This window comes from Muscardinus avellanarius (genome assembly GCF_963383645.1).
Source record: "Muscardinus avellanarius genome assembly, chromosome: 13".
NCBI classification, from domain to species: Eukaryota; Metazoa; Chordata; class Mammalia; order Rodentia; family Gliridae; genus Muscardinus; species Muscardinus avellanarius.
The window spans coordinates 90452925-90480232 of NC_137799.1; the positions used below are offsets into that span (position 1 = coordinate 90452925).

At 47.6% G+C, this 27308-nt stretch overlaps 1 protein-coding gene across 1 annotated transcript in view; it reads right to left on the bottom strand.

Moving 5' to 3' along the window:
* The window catches only part of SLC28A3 (solute carrier family 28 member 3), a gene marked incomplete at both ends in the record, with an annotated part of 116320 nt that overhangs the window by 73734 nt on the left and 15278 nt on the right, over positions 1-27308 (bottom strand). The window contains 6 exons of the mRNA XM_080709002.1: positions 2480-2557; positions 4927-5100; positions 5171-5231; positions 19867-19966; positions 22566-22596; positions 22738-22806. Coding sequence (XP_080565128.1) covers positions 2480-2557; positions 4927-5100; positions 5171-5231; positions 19867-19966; positions 22566-22596; positions 22738-22806 — 513 coding nt within the window. The remainder of the gene's footprint in view (positions 1-2479; positions 2558-4926; positions 5101-5170; positions 5232-19866; positions 19967-22565; positions 22597-22737; positions 22807-27308) is intronic.

Below are 27308 nucleotides of genomic sequence, written 5' to 3' on the forward strand. Positions count from 1 at the left end.
AGCGTTTTCAACAAATGGTGCTGGGACAACTGGCTATCCATTTGTAGAAAGCTGGATCTGAATCCTTACTTCTCACCATGCACAGGAATCAACTTGAGATGGATCAAAGATTTGGAAATTAGACCAGAGACTCTGAAGTTATTAGGGGAGGGCATAGGCTCAACACTCCAACATAGAGGCACAGGCAGTAACTTTCTCAACAAGACCTCCAAAGCACAGGAAATTAAAACAAGAATTAATGAATGGGATGGCATCAAACTAAAACACTTTTGCTCATCAAAGGAAACCATTTAGAACCTAAGGAGAAAGCCAGCAGAATGGGAGAAGATCTTTACCAGTCACCACTCTGATAGAGGGCTAATATCCAGAATATACAAAGAGCTCAAAAGACTCTATGCTAGCAAAACAAATAACCTAATCAAGAAATAGGCAACTAAATTGAATAGACACGTCACAAAAGTAGAGATACAAATGGCTAACAGATACATGAAAAGATGTTCAACATCATTAGCCATCAGGGAGATGCAAATCGAAACTACGCTGAGATTCCATTTAACCCTTATCAGAGTGGCAAGCATAAAGAAGTTAAATAACAACAAATGCTGGTGAGGATGTGGAGAAAGAGGAACTCTTTTACACTGTTGGTGGGAGTGCAAACTAGTTCAGCTGCTATGTTGCTGAAAGCCTCAATACTTGGTGAGGCTGTCCTTGAACCTGTGATCTTCCTGTCTCATTCCCAAGTACTGAGATTACAGGTGTGCACTACCATGCCTGGCTTATGGGTTTAGATGCTTGTAACAGGGAAGAGCGCAGGCTCTGGAGGCAGACCAGTATCCAATCCAGGCTTTACCTCTACATTAACTAGATGGATTCCAGGTAAGTGAGCCTTCTGCAAACAAATGTTACTACCCGCTAAAGGAAGTTAATAGCTACACCTATCTTGCTGTTGTTATTGTTGTTATTATTATTATTATTATTATTGTTGTTGGTATTTGGGCTTGAACCCAAGAGCATTCTACCTCTGAGATACACCCCTGGCACTTTTAATTTTTTATTTGGAAACAAGATCTCACCAAGTTGCTGAGGCTGGCCTCAAGAGATCCTCCTATCTCAGCCTTGCAAGTACTAGGATCACAAGCGTGTGCCATCATGCCTGGCTACTGGGCCTACCTTCTGAGCATGCTCTGAGGACGAGGTTCTGCATGGAAAGTGTGTAGCTCTGCGCAGAAAGCATTTATACACTCACGACTCCAGGGAACCTGCCTTTTTAGAAAGGTCACTACCAATCGGAGTTGACCCCCAAGGATCTGGTCACGCCTAGTCGTAAGGCATATTACCATTGTGCCTACTCAGATATGGTTAACACAGATGTTGGGGAACACACACTGATTTGTCTGGGGTGGAGATTATGGCAACAAGCAAGGTGCTGTTGCGCACGGGCCTTTCAGGAAATGCATTCTGAGAAAATATGACTTCCAGAGATAAAGCTTTTCCTATGAATGGGCTTATGATCCGTCTGCAATGTTTACAGAAAAACACTGTGACATCATGGGACAACAGAAACAGTTTCACAATGGACTGGCCTGTGTGTAAGATTTCACCAACTCTCTAAATAAAGTATTGGCAATGGTGCCCGTCGAGGGCCTCGGTGTGGTCAGGCGGGGATATTCGGTGCAACTGAAAACTCCAAAACCCATCCCAAGGTTTGGGCATGTTAGGCTTCAGTACCAGAGAGGGGCCATTCTTCTGTGAGAAACACTTTGTCCTGTTGCAAGGTGATTTTATTTATTTTTATTTTATTTTTTGTGGTACTAGGAATTGGACCCAGGGGCATTCCACCTCCAATCTATACCTCCAGCTCTATTTTTAGTCTTTATTTTGAAATAGGGTCTCAACTAACTTTTGGAGGGCCTAAGTAGCTGATGCTGGCCGAGAACCTGAGATCCCCCTGTCTCAGCCTCCCAAGTACTAGGATTACAAGCATGGACCACCACGCCCAGCTTTCAAGATGATTTTAAAGGGGTTCTTTTTTTGTCTTTCTTGGAACCGGGGATCAAACCCAGAGTGCCGCACCTGCAAAGCAGGCGCTTTGCCACTGAGCTACATCCCGGCCCCGCAAGATGATTTGAGATAGTCTACTATGGAAAGCTGCTACTGGAAAAAAGATATCGCCATCTTTGGAAAAGAGAACGTGTGTGTGTGTGTGTGTGCGCGTGCGTGCTTTGCAACCATCCTTGCAAGAATTGTGGGTGCCGAAACTAGCAGCTGAAACAATTTGGTGACAAGGACATTTGTATAGACTCTAAACATTTTCCCAAAAGTTGCATACTATTGATGAAGGAAAAGAAATAAGTTTTCTAATGAGAAGATACCACTCTAACCAGGTGATGTCCAACACAGGGCTGAGTACCGGCATATCCCTCCCGGTAAGATTCACTGAGAGGTCACGTCACTTCGTTCCTCCTTCCCAAGGGCCCACCCTGAATCTCATCACAAAGAGTCACTGGACCCAGCTGAGGGGCACTCGACAACATCTGTATTCCTGAAGGGTGAGGTCCTGAAAGGCCAAGAAGGCTGAGTGACTTCCAGGTAAAGGAGACCAAAGAGACCTGAAAAATAACACAACACATCCTCCTGGGGCAGGTTCTGGATCAAAGGGAATGTTTGCTGTAAAAGACGATGTGGAGCCGGGTGTGGTGGCACACACTTGTAATCCCAGTACTCGGGAGGCCGAGACAGGAGGATTGCAGGTTCAAAGCCAGCCTCAGCAACTTAGTGAGGCCCTCAGCAATCTAGTGAGACCCTGTTTCCATATAACAAATAAAATCAGGCTGGGGGTGTAGCTTGGAGATAGAATGACTCTGGGATCAAGCCTCAGTACAAAAAAAAAATGATATAAGGACAATTGACTAAATTTGAATTTTGGTCATAGTAATGTATCTATCTATATGAAACCTCCTGGTCTTGATAATTTTCCTGGTAGTTATGTAAGAGAATGTCCTTAGGAAATATGCATTGGAATATTTAGGGATGAAGGGATATGCTGTCTGTGATTTATTCCCAAATGGTTCAAAAAAAGCAAACTCAAGCAAAACACCATGGAAATGTGTATGAGCATGAGAGGGACTAAATTAAGCCATCGAGCCACAAGTCAGTGGTGAATCTGTTGGCAGCTTTGCATTGCTTCTGAAACTTTTCTATGTTAGAAATTATGTCAAAATTAAGCCAAGCCTGGTGGCACAGGATTGTAATCCCAGTATTTGGGAGGCTGAGACAAGAAGATCACAGGTTTGTGGCCAGTCTCAGCTAGTGAAACCCTGTTGCAAAATAAAAAATAAAAAAAATAGGGCTGGATATATAGCTCAGAGGTAGGATGCCCCTGGGTTCAATCCCCAGAGCTACGAAAATATTATGTCAAAATTCAAAGTTATGCCAAGCACATGCTTGTAACTGAGACAGGAGGATCATGGTTCCGGGACAGCCTTAGCTACTTGGTGAGGCCCTCTGCAACTCAGTGAGACCCTGTTTCAAAATAAAGAATAAAATATAGGGTTGGGGGTGTCGTTTGAAGGTAGAATGCCCCTGGGTTCAATCCTCAGTACCAAAATAAATAAAAGTTATAAAAGAGATGAATTCTGAATTATTAATATATAAGATGTATACATCTAGTGCTCTTACCAGGAATGAATATGTGGCTTAGAATTATAAGAACACTGAGTATCAGTAATATTAGATTTAAAGAATTTTAGCTGGGCGTGGTGGCGCACGCTTGTAATCCCAGCATTCGGGAGGCTGAGACCGGAGGATCGTGGTTCACGGACAGCCTCAGCTACTTAGTGAGGCCCTCCGCAACTCAGTGAGACCAGGTTTCAAAATAAAGAATGAAAACTAGGGCTGGGGGTGTAGCTCGGAGGTCGAATGCCCCTGGGTTCCATCCCCAGACCCGGAAAAAAATATTTAAAGAATTTATAGGTGTACCCCCAGATGTAAGTTATCTTTGCATGTGCTATACACCTGAAAGAAACTGTTTCAAATCACACTTAACTTCTCATCCATTCAGCCTTTCTTATCACTACTTTATTATTCCATGTACAGAAGTAGTAGAGTCTTAGCTCTTAAACCAAATGGTAGAATGTTTTGAAGATTTGGGAACATTGGGAAATACGGACTTTTAACTTGAATCCACCAGCTAATGAGCAGAAAAAGACTGCATCCTTCATATATATTGCAACCGTGACAAACAAATATAAGAAACTATAATCATGGTCAGGCGTGGTGGTGCACACCTGTAATCCCCATACTTGGGAGGCTGAGACAGGAGGATCGCAGGTTCGCAGCCATCCCCAGCAACTTACTGAGGCCCTCTGCAACTTAGTGAGACCCTGTTTCAAAATGAAAAATAAAGCCGGGCGTGGTGGTGGACACTTGTAATCCCAGTACTTGGTAGGCTGAGATAGGAGGACCACAGGTTCAAGGACAGCCTCAGCAAATAGCGAGACTCTCACCAACCTAGAGAGATCCTGTTTCAAAATAAAAATAAAAAGAGCTGGGGGGGGGGGTGTAGCTCGGAGGTGGAATACCCCTGGGTTTAATCCCCAGTGCCCTCCTCCTAAATAAATAAATAAATTTAATTTAAAAAATAGTGCTGGGGGCGTAGGTCAGAGGTAGAATGCCCCTGGGTTCAATTCTCAGTATCAGAAAAAAAAAAAGAAAGAAAGAAGGAAAGAAAGAAGGAAAAAAAGAAAGAAAGAAAGAAAGGAAGGAAGGAAAGGAGGAAGGAAGGAAGGAAGAAAGGAGGAAAAGAAGCTAGTCAGTGTGAAACCACCTCCGCCAACGAGGCTTTCTGTTCGCTGCGTGCCACCTGTTTGCTCTGCTGTCTTGGGCAGCAGTAAGCATTCTAGGTAGCTCGGTACAGATGGGAACTACCAAGAAAACTGTCCTGCTTCCCACTCCCGCCGGTGACAGCTCGTCCTGTGGTCTTGGCCCCATCGCTTTCTGTGTAGTGGCTGGCCTTGGCGCCACCTGCTTCCTCGTGGACTCTTCCAGGCACTCCAGCTCCCTTCAGGCTCCAAGGCACTTTCACCTGAACTTGGATGGGCCCTGCAAGGAACTCTGTGACACTGCTCAGGTCTCAGGCCCCAGCTGGCTGTGTCCCTTCCTGCCAGCCCACCTCTACTGGCCGACGCGGTCTTGTGGGCCAGGGCTCGCCTGTGCTGGATGCAGGGCTGGGCCTGGAGGCCACACAAAGACCAGGGATGGGCGAGGGATGGGCAAGCTCTGTACAACCCACTCCACCTTCTAAATACCAACCCATCCAGGGAGCCTGATGGGTTGGATTAGGACCTTTGCCAGAAACAAGGAAGTTTTGAAAGCTGCCCTAAAATCATATCTAAAAGAGATAGGAGTGATCTGGAAAAGAACAATCTTTATAATGGATTGAAACATATCAAATCTATAAAAATTCATAAGTTTGCTGGGTGTGGTGTCGCACACTTGTAATCCCAGCATTCGGGAGGCTGAGACAGGAGGATCACGGTTCATGGACAGCCTCAGCTACTTAGGCCCTCCGAAACGTAGTGGGATCCTGTTTCAAAATAAAAAATAAAAAATAGGGCTGGGGGTGTAGCTAGGAGGTAGAATGTCCCTGGGTTCCATCCCCAGACCCGCCCCCCCCAAAAAAAATTCATGAGTTGATAATGATTTTTTTTATTTTCTATTTTTGGTATTAGGAATTCAACCCAGGGGCATTCTACCTCTGTGTTATATCCCTAGTCCTTTTGATTTTTTTAAATTTTAAATTTTATTTTTTGTGGTACAGGGGATCTGAGCTAGATCACCAGCCCCATTTTTTTCTACTTTTTATTTTTGAAACAGGGTCTTATTAAGTAGCTGAAGCTGGCTATGAACCTGCAATCCTCCTGTTTCAGCCTCTCAAGTACTGGGATTACAAGCATATGTCACCATGCCTGGCTTTATTTACTTATTTTTTAAATTTTAAAACAGGGTCTCAGTAAGTTGCCGAAGACCTTGCTAAGTTGCTGGGGCTGGTCTCAAACCTGCCATCCTCCTTTCTCAGCCTTCCGAGTACCACACCTGGCCATAATGATTCTGTGTGTGTGTGTATGTGTGTGTGTTACTGGGGATGGAACCCAGGGACCATCTACCTCCAGGCTATACTCCCAGACGTATTTTATATTTTATTTGGAAACAGGGTCTCACTAAGTTGCTGAGAGCCTCACTAAGTAGCTGAGGCTGGCTTTGAACCTGTGCGATCCTCCTGTCTCAGCCTCCCAAGTGCTGGGATTACAAGCGTGCACCACCACTCCCGGCTCTACCGGTCCTTTTACATTTATTTTTTATTTTCTATTATTGTAATGCTTCCAGAATAAAATTCTTTATCCCTTAGAGGATACCACACTTGTACCTGTTAATCACCTGTCTTCTCTACCAGGCTGAAAATCCATGAAGCTAGGGATTGTTTTATTGATGTACTTTGAGCATCTATAATAGACCAAATGTATCTATAATATAATGCATAATAGGTGTTCAATAAATGTCAGGTGTTTTGGGGTGCTGAGGATGGAATCCAGCGTCTCACCTGTGCTAGGCAAGCACTCTACCACTGAGCTACATTCCTGGTTCAAATATTGGTCTGCTTGTTCAAAAACCCTTGGATATTGATTTGTAGCTGTTTGCCAAATATGACCCGGTTTCTAACTTGATTCCATAAGTCTGATATAATAAGAGGTCAAATGCGGGGTTTAGGTCTGCAGTCTGTAAGATGGGCTAAGCTGGGCTTCTTCCTTGTCGCCATCGCAGGCAGGACTGTTTTGAGTCAGGGAAATGTCAGGGTGGTGAAAGCTTGGGCGAGGCCTGGGGCAAGTACATGAATTATGTGTCAGTCACCTTCACAGCAAGACTGGGTTTCCCCGGAGCTCTCCTTCCGCCTGTCTTAGTTGCAGGAAGTGAGGGAGGGAGTATCCAGATCCCAGCCTGGTCCCTTTGTTGACTTTACCTGGGTGCAGCTGATCACAAAGAAACTGACCAAGGTTAAAACCTTCAGCTCAGCTGGTCATGGTGGCCCACATTTGTAATCCTAGGGATTGGGAGGCTGAGATAGGAGGGTCGCAGGTCTCAAGACAGCCTCAGCAAGTGGTGAGACTCATCAACCTAGTGAGACCCTGATTCAAAAGAAAAATAAAATAGGGTTGGGGTGCATCTCAGAGGTAGAATGCCCCCGGGTTCAATCCCCAGTACCAACAAAAACAAAACTAAATAAAACAAAAGGCCAGCCCTCCAGAGCAGGTCTGGGAAGGGGCTGGGGAGAAAGACGACGCTTTGCACACTTGATGGGAGTCCTTTGTGTGCCTAGTGAGGACGGATCACACACCTTCCCAGACCTACAATAGCCTGTGAGGCTCAGAAATTGAACACTACGGCTGGGAGTGTATTCCCCAACAGAGCTCTACACTTCCACATACTTCTAGAAGCCCTACATACTTCTAGAATGCCAGAGTGTTGGATTTAATCCTCGGTACTGTTCGAAAGTTAAACCTCACATCCTGGGTCACAGTGCCAGAACCTTGGGGACAGCCAGCTAGCCCAGGCCAGGGCTGTCAGCCTTGAAGACGTGGGCTTTTCCTGCTGTTCCGTTGGCATCTATATTATCCACTGAGCCAGGCACCGCTCTAGACACCTGGAAGCCAGGAGTTCTCCAAGCAGGGATCTCTGATACAGCGGACGGAAGGTAGGATGAGGAAGATCACGTCAGGAGTTTCGCCTGGGCTCCGGGGGAGTTGCCAGAGGCTGAGATGGGCAGCTGTGGAAGCAGAGGGGAAGCCCCCGTCAGAACAGCTGTGCTCCTCGCCAGCACTCACTCGGGCCTTCCTGAGCAGGGAAGCCTGTTCTCCAGCAGGTCCCTGTCGATCTTGGCGCAGAGGTATGTGCTGTTATCTGCTCACCCTGTTTCCAGTCTCTGCATCAAGCAGTGGGATTTCAAATCCTGTCAGCTAGAGCAGGGCTTTGTTGCAGGAGGAAGCGTGGCAGTCTAGTGTCTGGGAGGGACACAGGTGAAAAGCAGGTCTCAACAAAGGGACTGTTCAACCTGCTGGTGTCCATGGCAAGGCTCAGAGGTTTGTAGAAAGGAAATGTGTTCTAAACCAGACTTGAAGCCTAGTAATGAAGTTGGCGGCAGTGATAACCGCCTCTAGCACAAGAGAAGGGAGGTAGGCCAGAGTCCAAGGGTACTTGACACCAGAATTGTGTATCTGGGTGTACTATTTTGATTCCTTTAAAAAAGGGACATAAAGCAAGCCGGGTGTGGTGTCTTATGCCTGTAATACCTGCACTTGGGAGGCTGACAGAAGGATGATAGGTTTGAGGCCAGCCTCAGCAACTTAGTGAGACCCTTTTTCCAAATAAAAAAATAAAAAGAGCTGGAGATGTAGCTCAGAGGTAGAATGCTCCTGAATTCAATCTCTACTGTCAAAAAACGCCAACCCCGACCAACCAACCAGCCAAACAACCAAACAACCCCCGCCCCCAAAAAGAACAGAAAGCAAATGGATTGAATGTTGATGGTCAGTTCTGGGTGGTAGGGGCATGTGTGCTTTTTGTGTGATGAGTACAGATATTTCTGGACTAAAGATGGGGCTAAGGCCGCAGAAACCAAATAGAAGTTGAAATCGTAAATTGAAATTGTGTTCAGGAGGGGCGTGGTGGTGCACGCTGTAATCCCAGCACTTGGGAGGCTGAGACAGGAGTAGGGCAGCCTTGGCTACTTAATGAGGTCTTTGCAACTTAGGGAGAATAAAAAATAGGGCTGGGGGTATAGCTTGGAGATAGAATAGCCTTGGGGTCCATCCCCAGTACTGCAAAAAAATAAAAAAGAAAAAAACAAGAACAAGAAAATGTGTTGTACACTCCTGGCCTTTGGAACCTCCGAGCTTAGCAGCACAGTGTGCTGGTGGTTTGCACAAGTGATGATTGTGATCATTGATGGGGAGCCTGGGTTTGCTGCAGCATCTCCAGAAAGGACTGGACCACATGTCATTAGCCTGGAAAAAGATGCAAATCCGAACCGGAAGTGCTTTTTTTTTTTTACCGAATGGGTCTTGCTTTTCCACCATCGTAAAGTAGAACAATCCTGCCTGGACTCACTCAGCACTGGCCTCTGCGTAGAGAGCAGACAGCGGTGGTGGTGAAGGGAGACTCCCTGCGAAGTCAAAGCATTTAGATTCGCACTGGCACACAGTAAGAACTGTTGAAGGATTAGCTGTTGCTGTTTTTTTTTTATAGCTAGGAATATAGTTACAAATCATGATAAATTCATCAAAAAAAGATTCGTAGGATCTTTATAAGTGTTTAGATCTCACAGGCTTGATTAAAGAGTTCTGGTGAGGCCCTGGCCTCTCTTAAAGCAGCCTGGGTGTGGAGACCACCCCCTCCCATCCCCCAGGACAAGTGCTGGAGTCCCTTTCCAGGAAGATCCAGAGAAAAAGACCCTTCCCTGTGGTTCCAGGAAAATTTAGTACAAATTCGCTGGAAGTACAAATTCCCAAAACAAGGTGCAAGGTGGTTTTCACATAAGTTGAGGCCCTTTATTTTTATTTTTTCTACTTCTTGTTCCCTAACTAACCACCTGTGCTCTGGATTAGCCGTATTATAGATGCGGATCATACAGATGCATGCATGTCTTTTAAGATCAAGTTCACCATTTATCTTAAAGTAATAGTTTCCCCCCCCCTTTAGTTTATAGACTAAATGCAGCTATTTTTTGCTGAGAGGAGATGTTTTACTTGTGTATGGCTCTAGGTGAAATGACGTTTACCCCCACCAACTATATTAATCCCTGATTTCACTTGCATAGCAAAATAAATCACACTGGGCATGGTGGTGCACGCTTGTAATCCCAGTACTTGAGAGGCTGAGACAGGAGGAGAACAGGTTTGCAGCCAACCTCAGCTACTGAGGTCCTATTTCAAAATAAAGAATAAAAAATTGGGCTGCGGGGCTTAGCTCAGAGGTAGAATGACCCTGGGTTCAATCCCTAATACCGCCCCCCCAAATCACTAAATTCTAGTCTTTTTGGGGGGAGAGCACTGGGGACTGAACCCAGGGACATTTTACCTCTAAACTACACCCTCGACCCTTTTTATTTTGAAAGGGGTCCTGCTAAGTTGCTGAGGGGCTCACTAATTTGCTGAAGCTGGCCTTGAATCTGTGATTCTCCGGTTAGCAGCCTTCCAAGTACTGGGATTATAGGTGCGCACCACCATGCCTGGCTCAGATTCTAGTCTTTAAAGGAAAGACGTTCAGAAGTCCACTTGGATGAAGTAAAATACGGTACAGATGGTGAAGACTTCAGTATTTTCCAGCTGCCAGACAGCATCTGGCGGGGTAAGCACTCTGCTTACTCAAAGGCATAGCGAATTATTTGCATAATAATTATTACAAAATGTCTTCTTTCCAGTTCATTATTTTGCGCAATTGTTCAAAATCTTTTTTTTTTTTAATTTTTTGGTACTAGGGATTTAACCCAGGTGAGCTACACCCCTGCCTGTTTTTATCCAACTTTTGATCCTCCCGTCTCAGCTTCTTAGGCACGCACCACCATGCCCAGCTACAAAAAAAACCCTTATTAACAGCAAAAGACACTAGCACCTCCCGCTGACGGAGAACTGCTGTAGCCCTCTGCCGGTGCCAGGCTCTTTGCTCTCTGAGATTTCGTAGACCATCACAGGAAATCAGGAAAGCAGATAACTGCTGTAAAATGCATTTATCTCCAGATGTAATAAACGCTTTTCTCCCCCGTTTAATCCTCACAGCCACAAATCAATGTCAGCATGTCACAGGGGAGCAGAAGGTACAGATGAAACGAGACGGGGTGAGCCCCTGTGAGTTTTAGACCTCTCTACCTGCTTCGCTTGCCTTTGCCTGGGAGACACTAGGACGCCTCTCTAAAACTGGGCGGGCCGGGTGTGATGGCGCACGCTTGTAATTCCCGCGCTTGGGAGGCTGAGACAGGAGGATCACACGGGTTCGAAGCCAGCCTCGGCTACTTAGTGAGGCTCTCGGCAACTTAGTGAGACCCTGTTTCCAAATAAAATATAAAATAGGTCTGGGAGTATAGCCCAAAGGTAGAAAGCCCCTGGGTTCCACCCCTAGTACCACAAAAACAAACAAAACAACAACAACAAAAAACACCTGGGCAGGTGCTCCCGGAAGTGGCAGAGCCCCGGAGCCTGGGCTGTGTCTTCAGGAAAGCCAGGGTGGCCTCACTGATGGGGCAGCTCTCGAGGGGACAGACCAGAGGGAGGAGGAGGGCCTGGCGCACTGCATGGGAAGAGCAAAGGGAGACCAGCGTCGGGGGCGACTGTCCAGGCAGAGAGACCCATGCCCAGGTGATGGCGCTTGGGCCGGCCCATGTGGATGGCCCAAAGCGTGCATGTTTATGGCCCCTTTGTGGTATATTTAGGCAGCTGCATTTCAGTACCCGAATAGTTAAAAGCCCCGTGTGCCTGTGTGCTGGCTACACTGTCCTGGAAGTAGAAAATCACAAGCAGTTTGCTGGTCCTGAGCCAACAGGGAGATCTCTCTCTCTCTCTCTCACACACACCCTGATAAGGTACTTTTTGCTTTTTACAAGGGAAAAAAAAGGCTGTAAAGAAAGATTATACACAGCCAGCTTTGCCAGCAGTTTCCCTGAGAACCCAGAAGACAAAATAACCCTGCACTGGCCTTGTATGAGGAAAACAGGAACAGAGCAACCCAGATAAGGAGAGCGTCAGGACCGCGTTTATATGGGGTTTCCTGGAAGGCGTGTTCTGCTCAGGGCACTCCAGCACACCCTTTGCATTTTCCCACTCTTTTACTCCCCCTTCTTTCTGTAATAATAAAACATATGTTTAAGAGCCTCTGGAAGTCTCCTGGCTTCATTTTCTAAACTAACTGAAGGAGAAGACCCTTCTGTGGCACCAGCCCGTAACAGTCTGGCACCCGAGGTGGGGCTGATGACAGCTTTGGAGTCTGCCCGTGTGGACCAGGGTGGGTTAACCAGGTGGGGTAGCACCACTGCGCCTGTAAGGTCCGTCATCTTCCTGTGAGCGATGACGAGCCCCTCGGATGACCCCCGAGTGTCCGTGACTTAAGTTCTGCGGGAAGGTCAGTAGTGGCTTAAACCAGAGGCCACAGGGAGCCTCATGTTAGAGGCCACATGATGTGAGGGAATGAACAGTAATGAAGTAGGGGTTCTTCCACGAGCACCAGGCAGCCACTGAAGGATACTGAGCAGGGGAGCGACGTGATAAACGTCCCTGTGAAAACCCCGTGGCGGCCATGGAAGGTAAATGGGAAGAGAGGGCACTAGGGACGGAAACCGACAAGGACCCCCAGCCGCGGTGTGGAGGGAGGAGGCAGCCCAGAGAGGCGAAGGGGCGGGGATGGGAGGCCAGAGCCGCCCATCAGCCAGTGTGAGAGGGAGAGTGAGGTCCCGGCTTGGGAAGCAGGGCGAGTGGCCGGGCTGTGGACAGAAGAAAGAACGCAGGAAAGGGCCGTTGGAGGTCTGATTCACACTGGGCCGGGCGGCCCATCCAGGTGAGAGTGTCCAGCGGCGGGTTCCCAGATGGGGGCGAGGTGTCTGGCCTCTACAGCCGGGACTTTATCTGTACCGCTGGGTACTGTTCTAAGTCCACCACCTCTTCACCTTCACAAAGGTCTTACCGCGCCCACAGCCCCCGGTTCATACACAGGCAGCCGGGGGCAGAGGATTAGTTAACTTGCTGGGTCTTGTTGGAACCCGATTCAAATCCAGACTGGCGAGATGGAGTCCTCCCGCTGAGAACTTACCAAGGACACAGGTGGACAGTACATGCCTTACACTTCAAAGCGGGCAGGTACCACGTAACCCCCTGACCTTGCTAGCCAAGTAACACATTTTGATCAGTGATCTAGCAGAAAAGTCTTACACAGCAGAGACAACTGCGTGCCTGCACTTGTATTGGCCGGGAAAGAGGATTATTGGTTAAGCAGGATGGGGGAAAAGGAGAAAATGAACTCTCATAAAACATGTGTTCAGAGACTTCACTGTCTTACTTTCAAGACACTCTTCTGTGTCTCTCTGATGTAGTGTTTTGATTGTTCTGTCCTTTCTTTCTATCTTTGTAATAATAAAACTCTGCTTGAGTGTACAGAAGTGCAGTTCTGGCTATTTTTTCTAAACTAGCTAAGAACAAGAAATCACGGCGGCATCTCAAACCATTACAAAGTCCAGAGGAACAGTGCTGGGGGGGTCTGTACAGTCAGAGAAAGGGGCAGCCTGGCGTTGCGTGGAGTGAGTGGGGCCGGCTGTCAGGCTGAGGGCCCGCCCCCTTGCTGGAGGGGTGTCCTGCCTGGGTGGGCGGCTTAGGGACCCGGCAGAGGTCGAGAGGGAGGCACGGAAGCCCTGCCCGGGGAGCCCTGGGCCCGTTTGGGTGGCACAGCTTGCCCTGGCGGAGGGAGGAGGAACCTGGGGCTCAGGAGGCCGGCCTCAAGTCTCGGCAGCTGTTCAGTGTGGGCCTCACTCCCTCTGGGCCTCGTGGGAGGTTGGACGCATTTAAGTGCAAATTGTCGTTAACGGTAATTATCTTTGCATTGACGATCTTGACCACCTCGTTGGTGGAGTTTGGTAAGAATGCAGAGAGACTCTACCAAAGTCTCTAGCCAGCTTCAAGTGCCTTTTCTTAGCAACCTACTCTCTGATTTTTCTTTAGTATGTCGCACACTGCTGGAGCGGCCCCTGCCGGAGCCCTGCTCCTGGGCCTCCTCAGCCGCTCAAATCCCCTCTGCTCTTCCCGGCACAGCGAGGGGCTCTCCTCCTGGATCGGGATCGAGCGGCTCTTAGCAGACTCACAGTGCTCACGGTCCTGTGAGCCGTTTCCATGTCAGCACCTCCAGCCGGGCCTGGAGGCCTCCCTCCAATTCCTGCCCCCAAGACCTCAGCTCTTCCTGCTCTAAGTGTAGTCTAGGAAACCCCACCCGAGCCACACCTGAGTATTTCAAAACATACAACTCACATGATACAACATTTCACTTCAAGGAACCTATCTATCTGTAGAAATACATAAGTCCTATATACATGGATAGCATTTTGGGGGGGAATTGAACCCAGGGGCATTCTACCTCCAAATGACACCCCAGACCCCATTTTATTTTATTTTTTATTTTTTTTTCCTTTTTTTTAATTTATTTTTTATTGGTGCAATGTATTCATACATCATAGTGGTATAAAGAAAATACTTTTGTAGACATACATGCACACATTGCCCAGTTAGCCCCTACCACGATCCCCACCCCATTCCCTCCCCATCCCTCCTTCCCACGCTTGGCTTACTGGTTGACATCTAGTATTATAGCAATTTATACAATATTAACATTGATAATCTCACATAACAGTTTCATTTGTCTGGTACCAAACTTTTGATGACTTAAAGATAACATTTCAATATTTCTTTTTGCTTTCTTTCTTACCAGAGAATATTTTTTTCTTTTTTTTTTTTTTAGGTGAAACTATCATACATTTATTTATTTATTTTTCCCAGACCCCATTTTAGAATGTTTTATTTTGAAACAGGATTTTGCAAAGCTGCTGAGGGTCTTGTTAAATTACTGAGGCTGGCCTTGATCCTGAGATCCTCCCGTCTCAGCCTCCCAAGTGCTGTGCTGTAGGCCTGGTTGCATGGGCCGGTTAGGGTGAGGAAGGTCCTGGAAACATTTGAGGTTCTGATGAACTCAAGCAGAGAAGTCGAGAGTTTAGATGGGGGTGGTACCGTGCGTCAGTAGGATGTTACCTGTGTGCTGTGAACAGGAGGAAAAGGTCCAGGATGAATCCCAAGAGCTCTTACACCTCACAACGAAGCTTAAACGAGATCACACATTTCAAACCCATCCCAAACACAGGCCATTGTCCCTAGTGGTGGGGCGGGATGACTGAGAATCAGTACCCTCAGAAGTGGCGGGCCTCAGCTGGCTGTGGTGGTGCACACCTGTGTCCAGTAGCTGGGAGGCTGAGACAGGAGGATCACAGGTGGAACCCAGGGGCTTTCTACCTCCGGGCTATACTCCCAGACCTATTTTATATTTTATTTGGAAACAGGGTCTCACTAAGTTGCTGAGAGCCTCACTAAGTAGCTGAGGCATCACAGTTTTGAGATCAGCCCCAGCAACTTAGTGAGTCCTTGTTTAAAAATAAAAAGGGTTAGGCCGGGCGTGGTGGCGCATGCTTGTAATCCCCGCGCTTGGGAGGCAGAGACAGGAGGATCGCGCAGGTTCGAAGCCAGCTTAGGAGACCCTGTTTCCAAATAAAAATGTAAAAATAGGTCTGGGAGTGTAGCCCGGAGGTAGAAGGGCTTCCAGGAACCCCAGTACCACCAAAAAAATAAATAAAAATAAAAATAAAAAGGGTTGGGGGTATAGCTTAGAGGCAGAATGCCCTTAGGTTTAATTCCCAGTACTGCCCAATGAATGAATGAATGAATGAATGAATGAATAACGAGGTGCCTGGGAATTTCCTTCAAGAAACACTTGCTAAGTGAACTGCTGTCAAGGGATGACTCCAAGCCCATGTGGTCTTTGAGGGTAAACACGAAATAGGGTTGTGAGCTATTGTGAAACTCCAGCCGCCACAGGGTTTTTGAGTTATACAACGACATAAAGCTCATCGAGTTGAAGTCTTTTGTGTTCTCAGAAAAGGAATCTGCTGTAAGTGCCCAGGAGTACATGCACAAGAAACTGTGATGGAGGGTGTAACGTAATATGCTTCTGTATCGATACAAGGAAGGGCAGACTAGGGTGCCTAGGAACCACCAAGACTCCAAGGGGTCGAAAAGCAAATATTTTTAGATAGCGGAACAACAGTGATTTAATATGAGAATGTTTGTGCCACAGGTATTGTGACTCCATTGCCAATTTAAATGAGAGATTAGTGAAAATAAATTTTTTTTCCATTCAAGTTCATGCATCCCCCCAGTAGTACTTTTGTGTGTGTGTGGGGGGGGGGTCACTGGGGATTGAATTCAGGGGCACACTGCCTCTGAGCTACACTCCCAGCTGATTTTATTCTTTCAAAACAGGGTCTCACTAAGTTGTGGAGGGCCTCAGTAAATTGTGGAGGCTGGCCTGGAACTCGCCATCCTCCTGTCTCAGCCTCCCAAGTCCTGGGATTACAGGCATGTGCCATCACACGAGATGGGCTTGATATAGCATAGCCCCAATGGGACCTTTGGCCATAGGTACAATTACTCCTTGGTATCCATGGGGTTTAGGTTACAGGATGAACTGCGGATACTAAAATCTGAGGATGTGCAAGTCTCTTACACAAAGTGGTAAAGTATTTTCATGTAACCTATGCAATCCTCCTTCATGCTTTAAGTCCTCTGAATTATTTATAACATTGGATACAGCGTAAAAATGTTCCTTAAATAATTGCAGGGTCCTGTCTAGGGAAGAACAACAAGGAAGAAGACCTATGTGTGTTTGGCACTGATGCAATTTTTTCCCTAGTATTTTCTTTTTTTATGTTGGTGGTACCGGGAATGGAACCCAGAGGCTTTCTACCTCTGGGCTATAGTCCTAGACCTATTTTATACCTTATTTGGAAACAGGGTCTCACTAAGTAGCTGAGGCTGGCTTCGAAACTGCGTGGTCCTCCTGTCTCAGCCTCCCAAGTGCTGGGTTATAGAGCCCTAGGGTGCATTTTCTTTTATTTTTGCTGTACTGGGGACGAAACACCGGGCCTAGCGCGAGATCTTGCTAGGACAGCACTTTGTGACTGAGTTCCATCCCCAACCCCCTGGTGTGCATTTGAAAAGCATAGTTCAGGCCCAATTGTACCGTGTGTGTGTGTATGTGTGTGTGTGTGTGTGTGTGTGTGTGTGTGTGTGTGTTGCTGGGAATTGAGTCTTAGGGGCATTCTTCCTCCATGTAACACCCCCAGCCCTGTTTTATTTATTTATTTATTTATTTATTTATTTATTTATTTATTTATTATTTATATTTTTTTTGTGGTGCTGGGGGTGGAACCCAGAGGCTTTCTACCTCCGAGCTATACTCCCAGACCTCTTTTATATTTTATTTGGAAACAGGGTCTCACTAAGTTGCCGAGAGCCTCACTAAGTAGCTGAGGCTGGCTTCGAACCTGCGCGATCCTCCTGTCTCCGCCTCCCAAGCGCGGGGATGACAAGCGTGCGCCACCACGCCCGGCTCTGTTTTATTTTTTAATTGGAAATGCTTTTGCTCGGTTGCTGAGGGGCTCACTAAGTGGCTGAAGCTGGCCTCGGACCTGTGATCCTCCTGTCTCAGCCTCCCAGGTCCTGGGATTCCAGGTATCCTACGGAGTGGCTTGGCTTCCTTGCTTCTCGGTAGGTGTTCTTTTGGGCTGCCTGCTGCTGTTGATTAGCGTAAGCAAACCTCATGAATTCTAGACACTGGCTGCCCCATCTGGCCTGGTAGTAGGTGCTGTCAAGTCTCGGTTTTCCGGGACTAGGCCTCATTTATCTTTGTTTTAGCCCATGTCGCTCTGGGCTTTAAACTTGGCGTTCCTGGTGGGTTCCAGTTACGGCTTGACGTTTTCAGAAAACTTGTCATTCTAATTAGATACGGTACATCTGTTTCTAATGAATAAAATAAATTTTATGAATCTTTAAATCTCTCAAAACATGGTTTTTTCCCCCTATTTGTTCTCCCCACCCCTGTAGGCCTGATACATGCCTTGGAAAAAACTGTATTCTGACAACATAATTAAGGTGTAATTTTAATATATTTTCTTAACCTCTGTCACTCAAGGAAGAAACAGAATAGAATTTATGTGGCCAGAGGACCGAGGTGGGTGATTTATTTATGATGTCAGACTGCAGGGGGATATTAGTACTTATTGAAATAAAATGTAAACATGGCTAATGGTCTTCTAATTAGAACCGGTTGGTCTCCTGTGCCTGGGAATGTGGGTTAGAAACTGCAGGGGCCCTGGGGATCCTCCTGTTCCAAATGCCAGGGATAAAGTGTCAAAGGGATCCGCTTACATTAGAAAAGAATTCTGAATTCTCACTCTCCAGCTGCTGGGTCCAGGAGGCAGCTAACCCACCCCTCAGGTCCTCCCCTGCCTTAGCAAAAAGGCAGTGAGTGCGCCTCCTTCAAGCACTCAAAGTCCTCCTCTTTTTTTTTTTTTTTTTTTTTTTTGGGTGTGTGTGATACTGGGGATTGAATCCAGGGCAGTCTACTTTCAGCCCTATTTTATTTTATTTTATTATTTATTTATTTTTTTTAATTGGTGGTGCTGGGGGTGGAACCCAGAGGCTTTCTACCTCCGGGCTACACTCCCAGACCCATTTTATATTTTATTTGGAAACAGGGTCTCACTAAGTAGCTGAGGCTGGCTTCGAACCCGCGCGATCCTCCTGTCTCAGCCTCCCAAGCGTGGGGATCACAAGCGTGCGCCACCACGCCCGGCTAGCCCTATTTTATTTTTAAATAGCTTTTGAAAATAAAAATCTTCCTTTTTGAGACAGGGTCTTGATATGCTGCCCATATTAAGGCTGACCTCACACTCTCGGGCTCAAGAGATCCTCCTGCCTCAGCCTCCTGGGCAGCCGGGGCTGCAGGCGTGTATACTGTTCTCGCCGACTACAATTCTCTTAACTCACTTCCCTGCATCGCCAAATTATTGCCTTCCCCGTCTCCAATTTGGTAAAACACATTAGTCCTTGAAGGCACGAGACCCACTGAATGTCCTTCAGTGCGTTACCACACAACTACATACCCGGTATGAAAATGTCACTTACAAAGCATCCATGCTGCCCAAGTGTGTGTGTGTGTGTGTGTGTGTGTGTGTGTGTGTGTGTGTGTGTGTGTATAATCCACTTTGAACTTCAGTGGTCTAAATTGGCCAATCTAAAGGCAGAGATTATCTGAGTGGATCAAAAAAGCATCTCCCCCCACCCCCAGAACTGAGGATGGAACCCAGGGGCATTCTACCTCTGAGCTACATACTCAGCCCTATTTTTAATTCTTTATTTTGAAACAGGTTCTTACTAAGCCGCAGAGGACCTCATTAGTTGAGGGTGACCAGGAACCTGTGATCCTCCAGTCTCAGCCTCCCAAGTACCGGGGTTACAAATGTGTGCCACCACGTCCGGCTAAATTTAATAATACACTGTATACAGCGAAACCCATTTCCTGCCAGCGTGTGTGTGCCTGCGTGCAAGTGTTCCTGGGAATTGAACCCAGGGACGTTCTACCTGTGAGCCACACCCCCAGTTTTATTTTATTTTTTTATTTTGAAATAGGGTCTTGCTAAATTGCTAAGGCTGGCCTTAAACCTGCAAACCTCCTGTCTCAGCCTCCCAAGTACTGGGATTACAGGAGTGAGCCTCCACCAGCTCTTCTGGAAAACTCTTTACATGTACACTTTATTTGCTCCTCTTATTTTCTAGATGAGAGGTGAGGCCCAGAAGAATTAGGTATGTGCCAAGTTTCCACAGAATGACTATAACCTTCGCAGGAGGTTCTGGGCCTTTGATGACTTGTACTATTGTTTTTTATTTACAAGTCTGATCCCTCCGTGGGGTTATGAACTTCCTGAAAGTTAGAGAATGCCGCGTTTGTCTTTATTCTCCGCAGTTCCTGGCAGGCCTCCCACAGGGTGGGGGCCCCTAACTGTGTCGGAGGGAACATCACCCCGGGTTCTGCACGCCCGCGCTCTGGATTTTCAAGGTTATTCACATCGTCCCACAAAGAATGATGTTTTAATATGAATTGTGAAAGAAATGAACGGACAGCAAAAAATTGCCAACAAACACTCCCTTTTACGTGTGTTTGAAGGCTGCCTGAAGTCACCTGGAAGCGAGGAAGGCGCCGCCTCCACTGCGGGCGGGGCGGCCAAAGCTTGAAATCCAGGCACTCGGTTGTGGACAAATACTGCCGATGTGGCAAGCCGCTGAAATCGGTTGCCTGGAGATCACAGGCTTGTTAGCCCGGCGCCAGGCTGTGTGGGCATTGCCAAAACCTGATCGGGTAAAGTTTTCTTTTTTGTTTCTTGGTATTAGGGATTGAATCTAGGTGATTTGTACCCCTGAGCTGCAGCCCCAGCTCTGTTGTTGTTGATGTTGTTATATCATGATTATTTTATCCAGGGGAATTCTTCCTCTGAGCTACACTCCAGCCCTGTTTCACTTTTTATTTTGAAACAGAGTCTCACTGAGTTGCTGAGGGCCTTGCCAAGTTGCTGAGGCTGGCCTTGGACCTGGGATCCTCCTGTCTCTGCCTTCCAAGTACTGGGATTACAGTTTTGTGCCACTGCACCTGTTCCCAGCCCTATTTTATTTTTTTTTATTTTGAAACAAGTTCTTGCTAAATTGCCGAGGGTTTTGCTAAATTGTTGAGGCTGGCTTTGAACTTGTGACCCACCTGTCCCAGACTCTCAAGTGGGGCTTTCTGACCTTCAAGATTGGAGATGAAGCCAGTACTGCAAAAAAAAAAAAAAAAAAATAAATAAAAATAAATAAAAGTGGTCTCATACTGTGTGTTATTTTTCTGAAACTTTTCTTCGTCTCTGTGTGTGTGTGTGTGTGCGCGCACGTTAGGGATTGAACCCAGGGGCATTCTACCTCAGAACCTCAGAGCTACATTTCCAGCCCATTTTATTTATTTTTTATTTGGAAACAGAGTCTCACCAAGTTGCTGGAAGCCTCATGAAGTTGCTGAGGCTGGCTTCGAATGTGTGAGCCTCCTGTTCCAGCCTCCCAAGTACTGAGAATACAGGCATGCACTACCACGCCTGGCTATTTTTCTTTTTTTCTTTTTGTGGTACAGGGGATTGAACCCGGTGGCATTCTACCTCCTGTCTCAGCTTCCCAAGTACTGGGACTACAAGTGTGCACCACCATGCCCGGCTCCTTATTCTTTATTTTGAAACAGGGTCTCACTGAGTTGCAAAGGGCCTCACTAAGTAGCTTGAGGCTGGCTGCGAACCGCGATCCTCCTGTCTCAGTCTCCCGAATGCTGGGATTACAAGCATGCGGCACCACGTCCAGCACAGACTCGATTTATTTATGTGTTTATTTATTTATTTTTGCGGTACTGGAGATGGAACCCGGGGGCATTCTACCTCCAAGCCACACTTCCAGCCTTATTTTTATTCTTTATTTTGACGCAGAGTCTCACTAAGTTGCAGAGGGCCTCACTAAGTAGCTGAGGCTGGCTAAGCACCGGCAACCCTCCTGTCTCAGCCTCCCAAGTACTGGAATTACTCCCAGACTCAGTTTATTACTCATAAAATAGAGAGAATCGCTTTTCCTGGGATTCTGAGAGGATTAGATGGGGACTGTATAAGTGAAATGCTTAACATTGTTATCCCTTTCCCTGTCCCAAAGGAAGGCATTTAAGGGCTTGTCTAAGAATTTTACGGAGGGGAGTAATGGGATTACTTTTGTTTAGAAAAGTCATTGATTAGAAACAGGTTTTTCAGCACCAGGCGTGGTAGCGCACGCTTGTAATCCCCGCACTTGGGAGGCGGAGACAGGAGGATCGCGCAGGTTCGAAGCCAGTTGCGCTGGCTTTAAGAGATCCTGTTTCCAAATAAAAAAGTATAAAATAGGTCTGGGAGTGTAGCCCGGAGGTAGAAGGGCTTCCAGGAACCCCAGTATAATGGCAAAAAAAAAAAAAAAAAAAAAAGAAACAGGTTTTTTTGTGGTGCTGGGGATTGAACACCCAGCAGCTCAGCACGGGCTCTACCACGGAGCCACACACGTCCCCCACAAAAATAATCCTGTCAGCTGTGTGGAGATGGAGGGGAAGAGGAGGCCCCAGGAAGAGTTATAAGCCTCTTAATATGGTCAAGGGGATAAATTATAAGACCTTAGTAATAAAATGGAAAACGAAGAGACAGATACTTTGTTTTGTGGTGCTACCTCTGAGCTACACCCCCAGCCCTATTTTATTTTTTATTTGGAAACAGGATCACACCGAGTTGCAGAGGAACGCAATAGTTTGCTGAGGCTGACTGTGAACCTGCGACCCTCCTGTCTCAGCCTCCCAAGTACTGGGATTACAAGGGTGCACCACCACGCCAGCTCGACACCTACATGTGAGAGGAAATGAGCAGATAGATCAGACATGCTTGGGGTCTCCAGACTAGCCTGTGATTGTTAATAAGAGCTGTATTCATTGCTAGTAAGAATAAGCTTTCATATTAGGCAAAACTGTAAAATCCTTTTCTCTGCCTCTAAGCTGTCAGTCAAGAGCTGCAGCCAATAGTGACCTCAGTCAGCTAAAAGTTAGCTGTTAGCCCAGCTAAACGTGGAGTGTTAAGCCAACACTAAATTCTTAACAGTAGTTTAAGGTTAAGAGAACCCTATATTAATTACCAAGTACTCAAAAGAGCCCAACATCTCCATACTTTAAAGACAAGTTTACATAATAAATAACTTCTAGCAGATCGAGATAAAAATGGCTAAAAACTCCCCAAAGGACGCGGGAAGATGGTACAGGCCTTTTCCAAAGCGGGCACTGATAGGTCAGTCCACCCCTCTCCCTACGGGACCCCGCAGTAGAGACAGAAGGCGGATTCTGGAAGCCAGAAGCGGAGATGTCACGTGACTCCAGACATCGCGAGACAGACTCTGTATGTCAGGAGAGGACCTAGCTCCACCCCAAGACCCCCGCTATAAATATCCCCTCACGCCCTCTCTGCCCCACGACTCTGCTGACCGACCACATGGCTCTGCTGCTCGGTCATTGGTCCCTTCACCCACAGTTGGCAGCCCTTGTTAGAAGGTGCTGGTTGATTAAAGAGGCCTTTAATAACTTGGCTGGTGTTTTCTTCCTTTGCGACACCTCCAACTCAATTTCAACGTTACAGGCACATACCATGTAACCCCTGACCTTGTTAACCAAGTAACACATCTTGGTCATAAATCTAACAAGAAAGGCTTGTATCATGGGGATACTGGTGGGCCTGCGCCTGCACTAGGTCAGGAGGAGAGGAAAAGACGATTGGCTAAGCAGGATGGGAAAAAGGAGATTATGAATCCTTATAAAAAAAACTGTTCTGATGGTCAAAACTTCAGTGACTTATTTTCACTCTGCTGTACCTCAAAAGCAGTGCTTCCTGTCTCTTTCTGCCTTGTAATAATAAAAATTGCTTAAACTTACAGCAATTCTGGCTATTTTTCTCTACAAGAACAAGAACCCGCAGCTACATATCACACTGTTACAGTTTTGGAGCCCAATAGGGACACCGGAACAGTTTTCCAAGGTAACAACCTACAGCAGGTCGTCCTCACTCCACCACCCGACCTGCTCCCGCCTGCACCTGGGCTGCTCCAGCACCTCCACGCTGCTCAGTCCTGGGCTCTCTTTGGCACTGGGCATTGAACTTAAAGGCATTCTACCCTGGGGCTACACTCCCGAGCTTTATTAATTAATTAATTCATTTATTTATTGAAATAGGGTCTTCTGAAGTTGTGAAGTTGGCCTCGAACCTCCGATCCCCCTTTCTCAGCCTCCCAAGTACTAGGAGAACAGGTGTGTGACACCACTCCTGGCTCGTCCCCTGTCTCTTGAACTGACACATAGCCCTCTGACGTTCTTCCGGCTTCAAGCAGTAACCAACCCGCTATCTACAGAGCAGCCAGAATGTGATTTAGAAACACAAGTTAGTTCAATGTCCTACGGCCCTGAAAGCCATGGCGATGCTTCCCCTCCGTGCCTTTCCGATCTCCACCTCCTAAGCTCACGCCCATCTCCTAGGGTCCCTCACTGTGGCTTTCTATGGCATTCGACCTCCGAGCTACACCCCTGCCCTATTTTTTATTCTTTATTTTGAAACAGAGTCTCACTAAGTTGTGGAGGGCCTCACTAAGTGGCTGAGGCTGTCAGCGGACTGCGAGCCTCCTGTCTCAGCCTCCTGAATGCTGGGATTACAAGCGTGTGCTATGATTTTATTTTTTATTTTGTTAATTTTATTTATTTATATTTATTTATTTATTTATTTATTTATTTATTTATTTATTTTGGTGGTACTGGGGTTCCTGGAAACCCGCCTGCCTCCGGGCTACACTCCCAGAGCTATTTTATATTTTATTTGGAAACAGGGTCTCTTAAGCCAGTGCGGCTGGCTTCGAACTTGCGCGATCCTCCTGTCTCGCCTCCCAAGCGTGGGGATTACAAGCGTGGGGATTACAAGCGTGTGCCACCATGCCCAGCTATTTCGTTTGTTTGTTTGTTTGTTTGTTTATTTATTTATTTATTTTGGCAGTACTGGGGTTCCTGGAAACCCTTCTACCTCCGGGCTACACTCTCAGACCTATTTTTATATTTTTATTTGGAAACAGGGTCTCTTAAGCCAGCGGCTGGCTTCAAACCTGCGCCATCCTCCTGTCTCTGCCTCCCAAGTGCGGGAATTACAAGTGTGCGCCACCACGCCCAGTGCTCTTTATTCTTTATTTTGAAACGGGGTCTCAATGAGTTGCAAAGGGCCTCGCTAAGTAGCTGAGGCTGTCCCTGAACCGCGATCCTCCTGTCTCAGGATTTTGGGCCTTTTTAAGAAGAATGGAGCCAGGCATGGTGGTATGCAGTTCCCAGTACTTGAGGGGCTGAGACAGGAGGATCACAGGTTTAAGGACAACCTCAGCAAATTAGCTTAGTGAGACACTGTTTTCAAATAAAAAGGGTTGGGGATGTAGATCAGAGATGAAACACCCCTGGGTTAAATCCCCAGTCCCCCCACTTCTAACACACACACACACACACACACACACACACACACACTGGCAAGCTTCTTTTCCCTTCCCCTGATGGAAACACAGAGGGATTTTTCTCCTGTGCTCACGGTGAGAGGCTCAGACTGGACTGCGTGGAGCTGAGACTGTACAAAGTCCGGGCACCGCTTCCTGGGAGCCCGCCGGCTTCTCTGGTGACGGCTTACCTTCTGTCTTTCCAGTTTTGGGGGTGTTTTCCCCCATGCCCTCACCTTTTTTAATGATCCAAGGAGAGTTGGTGACTTTAAGCTTTTTCCAGCTTTGTATTTGTTGTTAAGGTGGAGTGGACAGAAAACTGCAGGTCCACCTGAATCCATCCTCCTTCCCTCCCTTTCTTCCTCCTCATCCTTATCCTCCTTTTCTCTTTCTTCCTTTCTCCTCCCCCCTTTTTTGTGGCATTGGTGTTGAACCCAGGGGCATTCTGCCTCTGAGCCACACCCCAGCCCTATTTTTTTGTTTTTGTTTAGAAACAGGGTCTCACCGGGTTGGTGAGATCCTCACTACTTGCTGGGGCTGGCCTCAAGCCTTTGTCTTCTTGTCTTCCTACATTTCTTTTTTTCCCCTCTCTCCCTCCCTCCCCCTGTCCTCTCCCTCCAGTCCTCTTCCTCCCCCTGTCCTCCCCTCCCCCGTCCTCTCCCTCCCCCTGTCCTCCCCCTCCCCCTCCCCCTGTCTTCTCCCTCCCCTCCCCGTCCTCCCCCTCCCCTTGCCCTCCCCCTCCCCTGTCCTCCCCTTCCCCTGCCCTACCCCTCCTTCTGTCCTCCCCCTCCCCCTGCCCTCCCCCTCCCCCATCCTCTCCCTCCCCTGCCCTCTCCCTCCCCTGTCCTCTCCCTCCCCCTGCCCTCTCCCTCCCCTGTCCTCTCCCTCCCCCTGTCCTCTCCCTCCCCCTGTCTCCCTTCCCCTGCCCTACCCCTCCTTCTGTCCTCCCCCTCCCCCTGCCCTCTCCCTCCCCTGTCCTCTCCCTCCCCCTGCCCTCTCCCTCCCCTGTCCTCTCCCTCCCCCTGTCCTCTCCCTCCCCCTGTCCTCTCCCTCCCCCTGTCTCCCTTCCCCTGTCCTCCCCCTCCCCCTGTCCTCTCCCTCCCCCTGCCCTCTCCCTCCCCCTCCCCCTGTCCTCTCCCTCCCCCTGCCCTCTCCCTCCCCTGCCCTCCCCCTCCCCCTGTCCTCCCCCTCCCCCTGTCTCCCTTCCCCCTGCCCTCCCCCTCCCCCTGTCCTCTGTGGGGAGCGAGCTCTGGTCTAGGAGCAGCACTGCGCCAACCCTGGGCCTCTGAGCCCACCCTAATTCCCGCAGCTCCTCTGGCCCTGAGTCCCCCTTGGCCTGTAGCCAGCGCTGGGGGCTTCCGAGAGCTGTGTGTTACAGGTTCTAGGTTCTTCTCAGTGGTAGCTGAGAATTCTCACACACAGGGTAGTGTGAATTCTCATTTGCCAAATCAGGGTGGAATTGCAATGCAGATTGGCAAGGTCAGTAAAAGACGTCTATGAAAATCAAAGTGCCACATGGAATTTACAGTGAAAAGTGTGTCGATTTTATCATTGTGTGTGTGTGTGTGTGTGTGTGTGTGTGTGTGTGTGTGTTAACAGGGATGGAACCCAGGGGCATTCTACCTCCAAGATACACTCCCAGCCCTATTATATTTTTTATTTGGAAACAGGGTCTCCAAAGTTGCAGAGGACCTCACTAAGTTTTTGAGGCTGGCCTTGAACCTGCGACCCTCCTGTTTCAGCCTCCCATGTACTGGGACGACAGGCGTGAGCCACCACGCCCGGCTCTATTTTATAATTTTACGACAAGTATGAGCTGCTCATTCTTATGTTTGGAAGTTTCTAGTAGTATTAGGTATTTACAAATGTATGTGTAACACATACGGTCTTGTTTGGGGAGAGCCAGTTCTTAAACTTTTACCAGCACTAGTTCTTTATGTAGATAAATTATATGATGGCAAATATTAAAGATACATGGATACTTTCTTGGACGTATTTATGAGAAAATTTTCACAAGAGACAATCCCTAAGGGCAAATTCTTTGTGGTCTCTGACCACAGAATAGTCTCTATAAAACCTGTGTGTGTGGGTCACACACGTAGCCTGGGTTTGCTCAGGGTACCACATCCTACCTCACACGTGGGTCTTGGTGATGTCTGGCTGACCTTGCCCTCACCTGCTGTTTCAGGTCCTCTGGGGCCCCCTCACCAACCCACACTGCCTTCAAGGCTTCGATGGCTTCCCCTTGCTTTGGGAGAAACACAGCCTCTTCACGGCTCCTTCTCATGCTTTCCCACCACAGGGCCTTTTCACATCCCACCCTTTCTGCCCTAGAGCTTTCCCTCCTGCTCCTGGACAATGCTGAGCACTGGCCTTTGCCACGTCCCCAGCAATGCTACCTTGGCCCCTCCCCAGTTTCTTTCTGAGCCTCCTGGGCTCTGTCACTGCCCAGTGCCAGGGACCCGCTCACATCTGCGTGGCTATTGAGTGTCAACTCATCTTCAAACTCTTGGTACCTTGAGAACAGGGACCAAGCTGGCTTTG